Genomic DNA, 12,185 nt, shown 5'->3' with positions numbered 1-12,185 from the left:
ATTAGAAATCTCACTTTTTAAATAAAGATTATGTCACCTCATGAACTTTTTTTTTCTAGGAGCTAAATATTGCAGTGTTTCCTATATCTTCAGTTTAGAAAAATCCCATGTTGTTAGATATAAATCGTCTTTTCAAAGTTTTAGCAAACATGATAACTGGAAGACTAAAAGTGACTGGCTGGGGTAGCTCTAAACTGACATGGGCTGGGAACGGATAACTGCCCACACTTTTTCAGAATATCAGTTTCTTAAATGGATAATATGCAAAGAATAAGAAAAAATTTAAAAAACCTCAATACCTAAACTAAAAAAAACCCTGCACCACAATTGATTCAGTACAGTCTTGCTTATCTCCAGAGGAAGAAATGTCTAGCACCAAGTAGATATTGTTGCAATTATGATGCCACAGCCTCTGCTTTCCTCTCTCAACAACCTGCCTGACTCATTCTAATTGCACAAGTAATAGAAATAGTAGTGTTTAACTCTAGTAGTTGCTATGATTCAGTGGTTTTTTCCTATTGTATTCCCACAGGCAAATTTGGCAGATAGAAAAAAACAACCCTATACAAAAAAGCCTGCTGATAATTTCTGCACAAGGTTATTCTTGCATTTGACTAGGCTGAAACAGAGATTTCAGGAGGAAGAAAAAAAAAAGTCAGGGTCAAAGAAATTTTATGCATTGTTTGTCCCAATGAGGTTGCTTAGCTACTCAGCAGATGTGTCATGAAAAGAAGCATAGTCAGAGACCTATGCATGGATGGCCTGCTACAGAAGTCAAAAAATCCTAATAGCTTAGAGGAGTCTGGACTGATTCCATAGTCAGTCTGATTTAGGTACACATTTATTCCTGATTTGCTTGAAGTCCTTCATTTGAATAACATTTTCTTTCCACATATGGATTCTAAAAACATCCTTTCTTAAACCACAGAGAATCTGCAGCGGTTTGGAAAATTCTGCTCCCTGGCTTATCTTAGCAGGCTCTGGAGGTACAGCTGACATCTTGGCTGCATTCATCAATGACCCACAGCTTATCATGCCAGAAGCTGTCGAAAAGCAGTTTAAGGAGAAATTCCCTGCAGAAAGCTTCTCGTGGAAGGACATCCTCCAGTGGACAGTGACAGTGAGCTTCTATGTCTGATGAGTTACCATGTTCACAAGCTCTCTCCTAACACTTGTGGCTTTGGTAGCCACATCAGTGCAGGTTTGGCAAGAAGCTGCTCAGAAGTTTTGGGAACTCCAGTGCTTTGACACCAGTGTCATAGAATGCCTCTCTAGCATTAAAATCAAGTGGTCATTTGATCATGCAAAGGACTGTTGTCACAGTAATTCAGCTGAACACTTAGGGCTCTGTCCTTCCTCAGTCACTTCCTCAAGTAACAGCCAGCACCCGGGAGCCCCACAGTCCTTCTGTAGGACATGAAGCTTTATTTATATCCACAGCTGTGGAGCTTGTGCAGCTGTGACAGAAGAGACCTAATTCATGATCTACAGCTGTTAAATGGAAACCTAGCTGTGGAGAAGCATGAATAAATTAAATAGAATGAAGCGTGTTTAGAAATCATCCAATCTATTGTCAGTTACTTGTTCTTTTACAATTATTGTTCTAAAAATAGAAAGACAAAACAGATTCACAGAGCTTCCTTAGTCTTTGTCTTGGTATACACTTGCTGAATTTAAATCACTACATACAAGCCTTTTAGAAGCAAAAACCCCACTTGGAGATTGTCTTTGTGTGAAAAATGAAGAGCATTGGGTGCCTCTGAGATAAACCAAGTCCACCTGACCTGGCCCACTACCTGTTCTCTGCATTCCCTGCCATAATCTTCAGTTTTAAAAGTTCCACATAACTAATTCCATTAGGAAGAACTTTGCCAGATCACTAACAAAAGGGGATGAAAGGCATCTAGAAGCAATATTGCCAGATGCTCACAAAGTCTCAGTGCAGCTGCACTGCGAGAAAGTAAACTCAAACAGAGAAGCAGAAGGAAAGAAAAGAGTACTGTATATATCAATATTTGAGGACTTTTACTTAGAGAAGAGTTAGAGACTATGCTTTTAAATAAACAACTCAGAGGGGAAAAGTTAAATGTCAAAGCAGGATGAGGTAAAATGAAACTAGTGGTATGCTGGCTATAACACGACTTTGAGTCAAATAAGAATGTAAGTTAAGGATCTTTTAATTAAAACACTGCTCTGCTTCTCAGGATATCCAAGTTCTGTTCCTCCTATCCTGGTAGGTGACTTGGAAAAGGCAATAACTCCCTCCTTGTCTTGGGAGTTATTTATATATGGGGAACTAATAATACCTGTCTTCTTGCCAAACCTCAGCTTTACAATTAGAACATAAGTTTTTGGGAAATGGCATATAGGTGATCTTCACTGAGCTCTTGGGCACTAACGTATGTCTATAGGACAACATGTAAAATTACTTTTGTTTCAACTCCAAATAGATTCAGACCATTATTTCACACCAGCATCTTCTAACTCTGCACAACTTCGAGCAAGATGGTTCAGAAGAACTGGACACAGTCATTTTAAAAGCTTTAGTGAAAGGTAAGATACAATAAACACAGCACAGTGTAAGGGTTGTCATATATTTATGGCATAGAAGTCATATTTCATTTTTTTTCCAGTGCAAATTCAACTGGCTGTTGGATCAGATTTAATTTCTGATGCATTGTTCTTTTGTTTGTTTATTGACAGATAAACTGTGGCAGTTACCATAGCTCTTGTAACCTTGCTCTAAACTAGTGTTTGCTTTTTAATCTCATGCTATTATATAGTACTTTTCTAGTCACTCCTTTATTTCACTACTTGCTTCTCTTTGTAACAGAGGCTATAGAAGAACTGAAATATACTGGAGCAATATACTATTCCAATTACAAACCATTAAAAAACCCCAAGAGAACAAAACCAAAAACCACAAGGAGACCAGAACTATCTTTGTTTCAGAAACAATCCATTTCTCCTACATGAAATCTCCCCTGTATCTTCTAAAAGAAGACATTACTTGTGCTGCCACCTATTTCAGTTTCCATCAACCTAATAGTTTGTGTTAGCTTAAATTTAGCATGGGAGAAAACAAAAAAGACATTATATTCCTAACGTGCTAATTGAAACAAGGCAAAACCAGCCAATCCTGTCCCCTGCATTCTGCAGGCCAGTGTCCCTCTTAACATCCAACAGTCATTTAAACTTAATAGTTTAATAGAGAATTTATCTAGAAAAAATTAACATTTTTGAATATCAATACCTGTAATTTTAGGAAAACATTGCTGTGAAGGGTTTCTGGTTAAGCAACCTACAGATCTGTGATAGCTGAAGGAGAACTGGCATTGTTAATCAAAGTACCAATAGTATATTAAATTAAACATAACTGCTAAATACTGACTTTATTTGCATTTCCTGTTTTTTCCAGCCTGCAAAAGTCAGACTCAGGAGGCTCAGGAGTATCTGGATGAACTGAAGCTGGCAGTGGCTTGGAATAGAGTCGACATTGCTAAAAGTGAAATATTCAATGGTGACGTGGAGTGGAAGGTACCAGGTTTAATTGCCTTAGGGGACAACTGGTGTACAATCCAATGTGTACAGGACACTGGAACACCCCAAGAGATGGACTAAGATTTTAACACTACCTGCATGCTCCACTGAGAGGCTGGGCAGGGACAGTGAGCTTCCTGAGGCTGTTTGTCTTTCTGGCCCCCTATATGGTAATGGCTAAAGACAGGGGAATAACTCAGTGGTCATCATCTCTTTCTTGAGCTCTTTGAGAGCAACAATCTTTCTCCCCTTCTGTATAGACCTTTAAAGCAAACAAACCAAACCTTACAAAGCACAAGAAGCAGGCAGATACCACTGTTACAAGGTGGTATGAAGAATATAATTTTTCAACTATTTCAATAAACACCCAGTGTGGTGGGTACCTCACATCAAGTCCTACAGCATGCAATTTGTGTTGATGTTTTAACACAGCAGAGACATTTCCTCAGAGAGAAATTAAGAGAGTTCCACCCCTTTCTCATTGTACTGTTGACTGGTGGAAGATAAAACTTGTGCATGTCCTCTTGTTAAATCTTACCTCTCTCATTATCCATCCATGATTATGCCCTAAAATTTCCTTTCTTTGGTGTTTTCTTGTTTGTTTGTTTTTCTTTTTTCCTTTTCATCAATCTAGTCCTGTGACCTAGAGGAAGTGATGATGGATGCTCTGGTCAACGACAAACCAGAATTCGTAAAATTATTTATTGACAACGGGGCTAACATATATGAGTTCCTGACCTACAGTCGTCTGCAGAGACTCTACTGTTCCATTTCTCAGAAAAGTCTCCTCTATGAACTTCTCCTGAAGAAACATGAAGAAAGCAAACTGACCTTGGCAGGGCTCACTAGTCAGCAGCAAAATGAGCAGAAGGAGATCTGCCCCCTCTTCACTCTCAGTGAGGTCTCTAGAGTTCTAAAGGATTTTCTTCATGATGCATGCAAAGGTTTCTACCAAGACCTCAGACATGGAGGCAAGAAGAAATCTGTGAGTCACAACTTTTCATCGTAGTTCTGCTCCCCTCTGGTTAAGAATCTGAACAATTTTAACTAGGTCTAGCCTTTGGGGTGGGGCAGGGAACAGAGTCAATGAAAGATAAATGGCAAATACAAAGTGATAAGATTTATATTTTCTAAGGAGTAATTAGATATAAAAATAGTGGTCTGTTTTTCTCATACAGAACTTCAAGCAGAACTATTTGAAAGGCAGCATTTTCTGGGAGATAAAACAGGCAATGGACATTTTCAATGGCAAGTCTGAAAATGGTCATCTTTGTACCTGAAACTATTCTCAGATTTATCTCTGTATGAGTAGACCACACTCAGATATTGATATTCAATAATATACAGTATTTGATATTTGCCTTTAGATCTTCATAGTTTTGTTATTGAGTGACATAACACAGCAAGAAATTGGAACAACTGTGTGAAGTGGCCCTGGCAGGTGTGCTGGCCAACATGTGACAAGGGTAATATGTGATGGGGATACCACTGTGGAATGTTGATAACCCACAGTGGTGCAATAGATGCATCATCATTTTTGCATTTTGACAGTGTGTTTATCATTAAAACTGCTAAGTACCAAAGTTCTTGCAAAAGAATTGAAAGCAATTTTGGGTGCAAGATTTCAAAACAAAGATGTATAAAGAAATATCATTAAGATTCAGCTTAAGGCAACCTAAACAATTAAGCCTTTTGGTATTTACCAAGTTCTAATTCCATCTTAAAACCACTAAAACTAAAAAATAATTTAAAAAAGTAATTCTCACTCAAGAGCTTAAATCAATTTTACTTTGATAAAGCCTAGCTAAATTAATTAATAGCATGAAAAGTTACATTTCAATCCACTCAGCATTTTTTCATTCACAAGGACACACAACTTGAGACAGTACCTCTGAAGTCACTAAGCAGACTCCAGGCATATAAATTTGACAGAAATAAAAATTTGCCGCAAAGGCTCACTTAACCTTTCTGGCACTTGGCAGTAAGTGAGCCAAAGCCAGGTGCTGTAAATAAGGCCCAATTCAGATATCAGATCCTGCTGCCTATGAGCTTTTTCCCTTTTAAATCTTCTTCCCATGGCTGCTTCCCAACAGTGGCTGAATCCCATTATCATTGGCAACAGAAAGAGCATCACAGTTCTGGGATAGCACTGTCACTGCTGCCAAATTGTGTGTCTTTTTTCAAATCAGGAACTAGTGGTTACAAAGACAGGTGAGGCTTTTAGGATATCTTTGTCTCCTGCAAAGCTGTCCATGCAATTTAGTTGATTCAATAGCTCACTACAAACTGAAGAAACACACCCCAACATCCCACAAAAATGCCATTAAAATAAATTTTAACAGAATCCCATTATTTAAATTATTACAAAATACATTCTCACAAGAACCTGTTTAATAAAAAAATCCACTCTGGCTGCTTCTAACCAACACAATAGATGTAATGGCAGTTTTTAAATATACTTAAAACTCAGAACTTGACCTGAGTGGCTACACTTCCTCTGGACAATTTTTTTATCAAGTACTAAAGGAATAAGCAGTGTTCTACTTAAACTGCTCCCTGAATGAGGGAAAGGTTTCTCAAAGGAAAGACTAAAAAGGGCATTGATGTTCTCTATTCTTGTCCTGTACAGGGCCTTGGCGAGATTTATTTCTGATGAAATAAAATGCCTTTTGTTCCCTTTTCTCTGAAGCCATGTCCTCTGTGGCAGCCAAGCAGAGTCTGATATAATTGAAGGCAAGCTCAGATTAGTTAATCACAGGTTTGTCTTGTCTGATATTACACACCAGTGGTTGAACCCAAGCCTTAATAAAATCAATGAGAACTTTAACATTCAACAGAGCCACTGTTTCATCCAGAATGTTCTCACACATATTGGGTTATATCGGGGACACAAGGATCCTTTAACTCACTACAGAATGAACTAATTACCTTTCAGTCCTACAGAAAAGAAAAATCAAAGAAACATGAAGTAGCTGGCGAGGCTGAGAGCAGCTTAGATCGTTTCATTTGGATGGAACAAGACCGCAAATCAGGTTTTAAATTCTACAAACTATATTTCAGGATAAAACGAACGCAAAGCGATTACCTGGGCCCTTGGACATGAACCAGAAAAGCGAAAATCCTTGGAGGGATTTGTTTGTATGGGCAGTACTTCAAAACCGGCACAAGATGGCAAACTATTTCTGGGCTATGGTAAGCTCTGAGCTGTAGCTGCTTCAGGTGAAGTATTGGCATATTTCGAGTTTACGAGATTTTTTTTTTTTTTTTTTGCTCAGCCTTGCAGCTCAGATGACAGATAGGTTTGTTTCCAAAACACGAGAGGTGGCATTTATAGAGCCTTTCATCTCTGCATGGCTCACGCCAGCGGGAGGGAGGGCAGAGCAGGTGTAAATCAGCTCAGCCCGAAGCTGTGCGGCAGAGCAGAGCAGAGCTGCCCTCCCTGCCCTGGTGACTCACAGCTCCCGGCGCAGGTTTTGTGCCTCCAACAATGGGCGATTGTTTGGCTCCGAGCGTGACGGCAGGGAAGACGGAGCCTTAGAGCATCTCCCGCTTACGTGCTCCGCACCCAGGGAACAGCATCGCGCTTGAGCTTCCAGCTGGCATAATCGCCTCCTGTTTGACACCCCAGCGCTGTCCCCTGCATCTGGGAGCCTCCCTGCCCCCGCGGAGAGGGAGACAGCTCTCAGGCTCCATCCCTGCGCTTGCAGAGGAGCGCATCTGGCCGGGGGGAGGCGGGCAGGGAGGCAGCGCAGCGCGGCTGGGCGGGCGGTGGGTGAGCGATGTGCGTGCGAACACACCAGCGCAGCCCCGAGCGGAGCGCACGTCCTGCTCTGGGCCATTGTGTGCCTCTGCCAGCTGTGCCTCTGCCAGCTGTGCTCCCTCCTTTCTCCCGCATCTCTGTGCACGGTTGCGGCTCAGCCGCCTTCGAGGTATCTCGACACAGTGAGACTGTGTTGTTGCTCTATTTCCAGAGCACGTTATTCTCCTTTCAGTCTTTGATTGCTGCCCTAAATCAGGCCCCTCCAAGAGCCTGGACCCAGAAGTCTTCAGCCTCACAAGGCACAAGAACTACCGATAAAGAATCATAGAAGAGTTTGTGTTGGAAGTGACCTTAAAGTGACACTGTGATGGGCAGGAACACCCCCTGCAAGACAGGATTGCTCAAAGTCACATCCAGCCTGGCCTAGAACACTGCCAGGGATGGGCCATCCACAATATATGGTTTTAATTCTCAAATATCATCAAAACCGATCAGCATTTTGGCCTTTCAGATCTGTATTTGAGGGAACATTTTTCTTGAAAGGGAAGACGTGCCTGAACTTTTTGTTGCTGTTAAATGTGTTGCATAGTGGAGTCTTCCCCTGTTCAGAAATGCCCCCCAGTGGAGGGTGACAGCAGCACCCCTTTCAATTCTACAGGGTCAGGAGGGTGTAGCTTCAGCTCTGGCAGCCTGCAAGATCCTCAAAGAGATGTCCCGCCTGGAGACTGAGACCAAAGCAGCCTGCATAATGAAAGAGGCCAAGTATGAGCAGCTCGCTGTTGGTAAGTAATGGCACTTTTTGAATGGCATTGAGAATTTAAGAAGGAACTGCCATTGGAAGGCAAGCAAGTGAAAAAAATACTGTTTCAGTTGGAAAAGGTCAACCACCATGAATAATTTAACAGCCTTGCAGCACAGGCAGTCCCAAACATTCCGATACAGCAGAAAGATTTAAAACCCACTCCTTCTGGAAAAATCTGTGTTCCAACATTGGCCCCCTGGGATGCATGGATACTCTCCTGCTGCTTGTTGGTATTTTAATTGTCTGATCTTAGCACAAGGTGTGTTACAGTGATGTGGAAGACAGAATAACCAAAACACTTCCAGGCTCACCAGCAGCCTGCTTCTCCTGCAATATCAAGCTTGCTCTGTAAGGGCCACTAGAGCAACAAGTTTTAAATTTTGTCATTGCTGCTAAAAATAATTTGAGATTACCTCACCCAGAAGAGGGCCAAGTGCACTGCAAGCTGCAGTGAGGCTCAGACTGGTTGTGCAGCAGACAAGCCGCCCCTCCCTACAGCAGTCAGATCCAGGCATCCGCAGTGCCGGAATGCTGAACCCTCTCCCCTGTGCTTGCTTTAGAAACAGATGTCTGCACACAAGCTTCTCTGCTGATCTGACTTCAGTCCAATCCATACCTTCACTGCTGTGAGAGGGCTTTAAAGTATTCCCCACATGGAAACAAACACAGAGACTCCTCTCCCTTTAGAGACAGCTCATCAAGCAGCTGAAGGCTCATGCAGGCATTGTGAAATTATCTATACACAGATCACGTTTTCTCTTCTCACAGGGCCATTATTATTTACAAAAATTAAAAAGCAGGTTCTCATATAATCACAGGGCTTGAGTAATTTAGTCATGGAATTAGGGGGCCTAACCCAATACACAGAAGTCTGCCCCTTGGCTTTGATAAGTATTAGATCAGATCCTCAGTTTTAATTTCTGGCCTGGATAATGCTGTCAATATTACATAATCCAAACTTTCTTTAAGAATGATAAATACCACATCAAATAGAAAAGCTGTTTGTATATCATCTTATTTTAAGTGCCCTTGATCCTTTCTCCAGGCCTCACAGTGTAATAAGATGTAGGCTGGCTTAGGAAAGGTACTGAGATAATCAAGTGAATCAGTAGAATGAAACATACACAAGAAGTCAGATCTTGTCTAATGAGAAGATCTTGGGGTTTTGGTTTTTTTTTTGGACTGTTTAAATTTATCCTTGTTTCTAAGCTCCAGGACCAGTTTCTCTGGAAACAACTATGCCATAACACGCCACCAAGTCTAATATTATTTTATGTCAAGTAGCTCTGTCTTAAAATGAAGGATTGGTTGTCTAGAGAAAGCTGAGCTGCTCATCTTCTTTAGTCTGTCCAGGAGAGCAGGGACAGCATGACAACTCATCCTCCAAAATGTAAGATCACCCAAGAGATCCATTTTTTGTCTGTGTTTCCTTCATGTGGCAGAGCTGTTTAGTGAATGCTACCACAACAGTGAGGAGAGAGCGTTTGCTCTGTTGGTGAGGAAAAATCAGTACTGGAGCAAAACCACGTGCCTTCAGCTGGCCACAGAAGCTGATGCAAAGTCTTTCTTTGCACATGATGGTGTCCAGGTAAGTTTTCCATGCCCCCAAGGCCTGAAGTTGGGCACAGGAGAGGACAGCACAGGAACTGAACAACCCCATGAAATGTATTCCCCTAAGAGCTGTTCTTCAGAAAAAGGACTCTCCTCTCTCCCTAGCAACAGCCAAAGAGGACACTATACCATGTCCTTGCCAAAGCAGCAGAGTTTCCCCTTTCCCCACCCTCTCATCCAGCTGGCACACAGACCAGTGTGCTGAGGAGAAGGTTTAGCCCTTAATCCATCACGTGCTTTTTATTCCTTCCTTGCTCACAGAGAAGCATCAGAAAAGAACTGTAAATCTGCCTGGGGCATAATGAAGCTGCTCCAAGATGTGAGGTAACTTCTTGTTCAGATTCAAGAGAGAGCTCACTGATAAAAGTTAAATTGAATTACTATTCAGCTTTGCTCTCACAAACCTGAGTTCTCTCCGCATACACAAAGCTAAATTAAGAGTGATGCTGCTTTTAGCTCCCAGTGCCTGACTTGGGCTTCCTTAGTACCACAGATGTTGCTTAATTCCATTTGGCTTGCTGTTCTTTCCATTGGTCTCTGAATAACTCTTTTCATACTCAACATCTGCAGAAAGGCACACACAGAGCCTGTTTGCTGTGAAGGTGGGAGGTTCCCAGAGCATTCACTATCTTAGGAGTCACCAAACATAGCTGCACTTCATTTCCAAGTATGTTTTTGTGATATTAAAGCCATCTCTTCTCTCTTCACTTTCAGGCCTTCCTGACAAAAATATGGTGGGGAGACATGTCTACAAGCACACAGATCCTCAAGTTAATCTGTGGATTCTGGTGTCCTTTCTTAATCTACACAAATTTAATATCATTCAGGTATAAACATAACTACTTGGGTGCAAGACATAAGTAAGTGATGAAAAATAAGCCATAAAAAATATTCAGACTCAAATTTTCTCCCAGAAGTGATTAAAACACTAACATCACTTAATATCACATAAACAAATCAGTTTTCTGTGGGGCTGAGTGATTTCTGTGTCCTGTGCTAGTGCCTGCTCTCATACAAGGTCAATGCCACCGTTTCACAGAAATCATTCTATTTTGCACAGTCCACAGAGAAGCCTGTTGGAGTTCTGTCAGCTCCAGATTCTACACAGCAATGTGTAGAATCTCCAGCAGCAGCACCATTTGTTTCTAGATACCTCAGTACCTTATCCAAGGAAAACAGTCATCACAGAGCAGTGTTACCAGCCACAAGCCTTGATAACCAGAAGTCAAGTTTAAAAACACAGCTTAAAATTGACTGACATTAAATTGTCAGTCAATCAAAATCAATTAAGATTTTCAAATTCAGTGCCTTACAATCTCAGGTTTTCTTGAAAACAAATCCATACACAAAAAACCCCAACAAAACAAAACACCTCACACCACAAAAAGCAAACAACTAAATAAAATAAAAAAGCAGAAAAGGAAAAAAAGACCAGCCAGACTGCTCAGACAGTCATAAAAACTCAGGATCTTAAACTTTAGGAAAACCTCATAACATCCATAAAATATATACAAATCATCAGAACTGGCAATATGAAATGACATGTTATTATGAAATTCATGTTTCTTAACTCAATCTACATAAAAAGCAAGAGGAAAACTTGTTTGGCAATGCTGAGTTAAGATTTTCCTTCTGCCAGTATCACTAAAGAAAACCTTCTGGCTGCCAGAGTCACAAATTCACTTAATGTCCTATTTTGGCAAAGTTTTCATGGAAAGGTTTAAATTATTATACATAATCAAAGTAATCCTTTCCAAATTTCCATTTTTTTGCCTCCTTTCCCTGGAAATGCAAAAATTGACACATGTTCCCTACTGCTTCTGGCATTTCCCCTCTTAATAGCTACTAAGAGTAATTAGGAATGGAGCATTGGGCTAATTGTCTTCTAAGACTGACTGAGGGGTTTATTTCTGCTCAAATCATAAGTAGTTTGAGGAAACTGAGCATCCTGCTCCATTTTTGTGAAGCATGCCAACTATCACGTCTCTGAATCTTGTGGGTGACTTCAGCCTTCTCCTTTAAAATGAACAGAACTTGTAGAGACAACCCTCAACAGTTATGCATTATTTGATATCCTCCCCAGCAGAGCAGGTCCAAGATAAGCACATGCTAGCGGTTCTGTATTAACGCCAGTTTAGTAGTGAAAAATGGCTAAGCATCATCTTTCAACTAATGAGTTTATTTCCTTACAGTGAGGAAAACCAATCAAACAATGAGCCAGAGCCATTTAGAGAGTTGGACAGTTTGGATTCAGAGAGGACTCTGTTTTTCTCCAAGGAAGGAGATAGGTGAGTTTAAAGCCATTAACTAATGTACTTTTTATGACAACAGTCAAAGGACAGGACACTTCTTGGGGATTCATGATCTGTTAATGATCTAAGGAGCAGCTGAAGGACCAAAAAAGTCATTACTCCTCAGGAAGTGGTGTGCTTTCTGATCACTGCTGTTGCTCTCTAAGAGGAGTACAGAAAA

General features: G+C 41.0%; 1 protein-coding gene across 1 annotated transcript in view; it reads left to right on the top strand.

Moving 5' to 3' along the window:
• Positions 1-12,185, top strand: part of TRPM5 (transient receptor potential cation channel subfamily M member 5) — a 46,652-nt gene that overhangs the window by 19,972 nt on the left and 14,495 nt on the right. The window contains exons 8-16 of the mRNA XM_085062886.1: positions 929-1,120; positions 2,451-2,553; positions 3,419-3,537; positions 4,175-4,525; positions 6,601-6,732; positions 7,959-8,082; positions 9,545-9,690; positions 10,428-10,540; positions 11,906-12,001. Of these exons, the coding sequence (XP_084919012.1) occupies positions 929-1,120; positions 2,451-2,553; positions 3,419-3,537; positions 4,175-4,525; positions 6,601-6,732; positions 7,959-8,082; positions 9,545-9,690; positions 10,428-10,540; positions 11,906-12,001 (1,376 nt within the window). The remainder of the gene's footprint in view (positions 1-928; positions 1,121-2,450; positions 2,554-3,418; positions 3,538-4,174; positions 4,526-6,600; positions 6,733-7,958; positions 8,083-9,544; positions 9,691-10,427; positions 10,541-11,905; positions 12,002-12,185) is intronic.

The sequence above is a fragment of the Lichenostomus cassidix genome, chromosome 5 (assembly GCF_008360975.1).
Source record: "Lichenostomus cassidix isolate B80296 chromosome 5, HeHo_3.0, whole genome shotgun sequence".
In the NCBI taxonomy this organism is placed as follows: domain Eukaryota; kingdom Metazoa; phylum Chordata; class Aves; order Passeriformes; family Meliphagidae; genus Lichenostomus; species Lichenostomus cassidix.
Note: the sequence above shows the minus strand (reverse complement) of the source record. Positions and strands in the feature narration are given on the sequence as shown.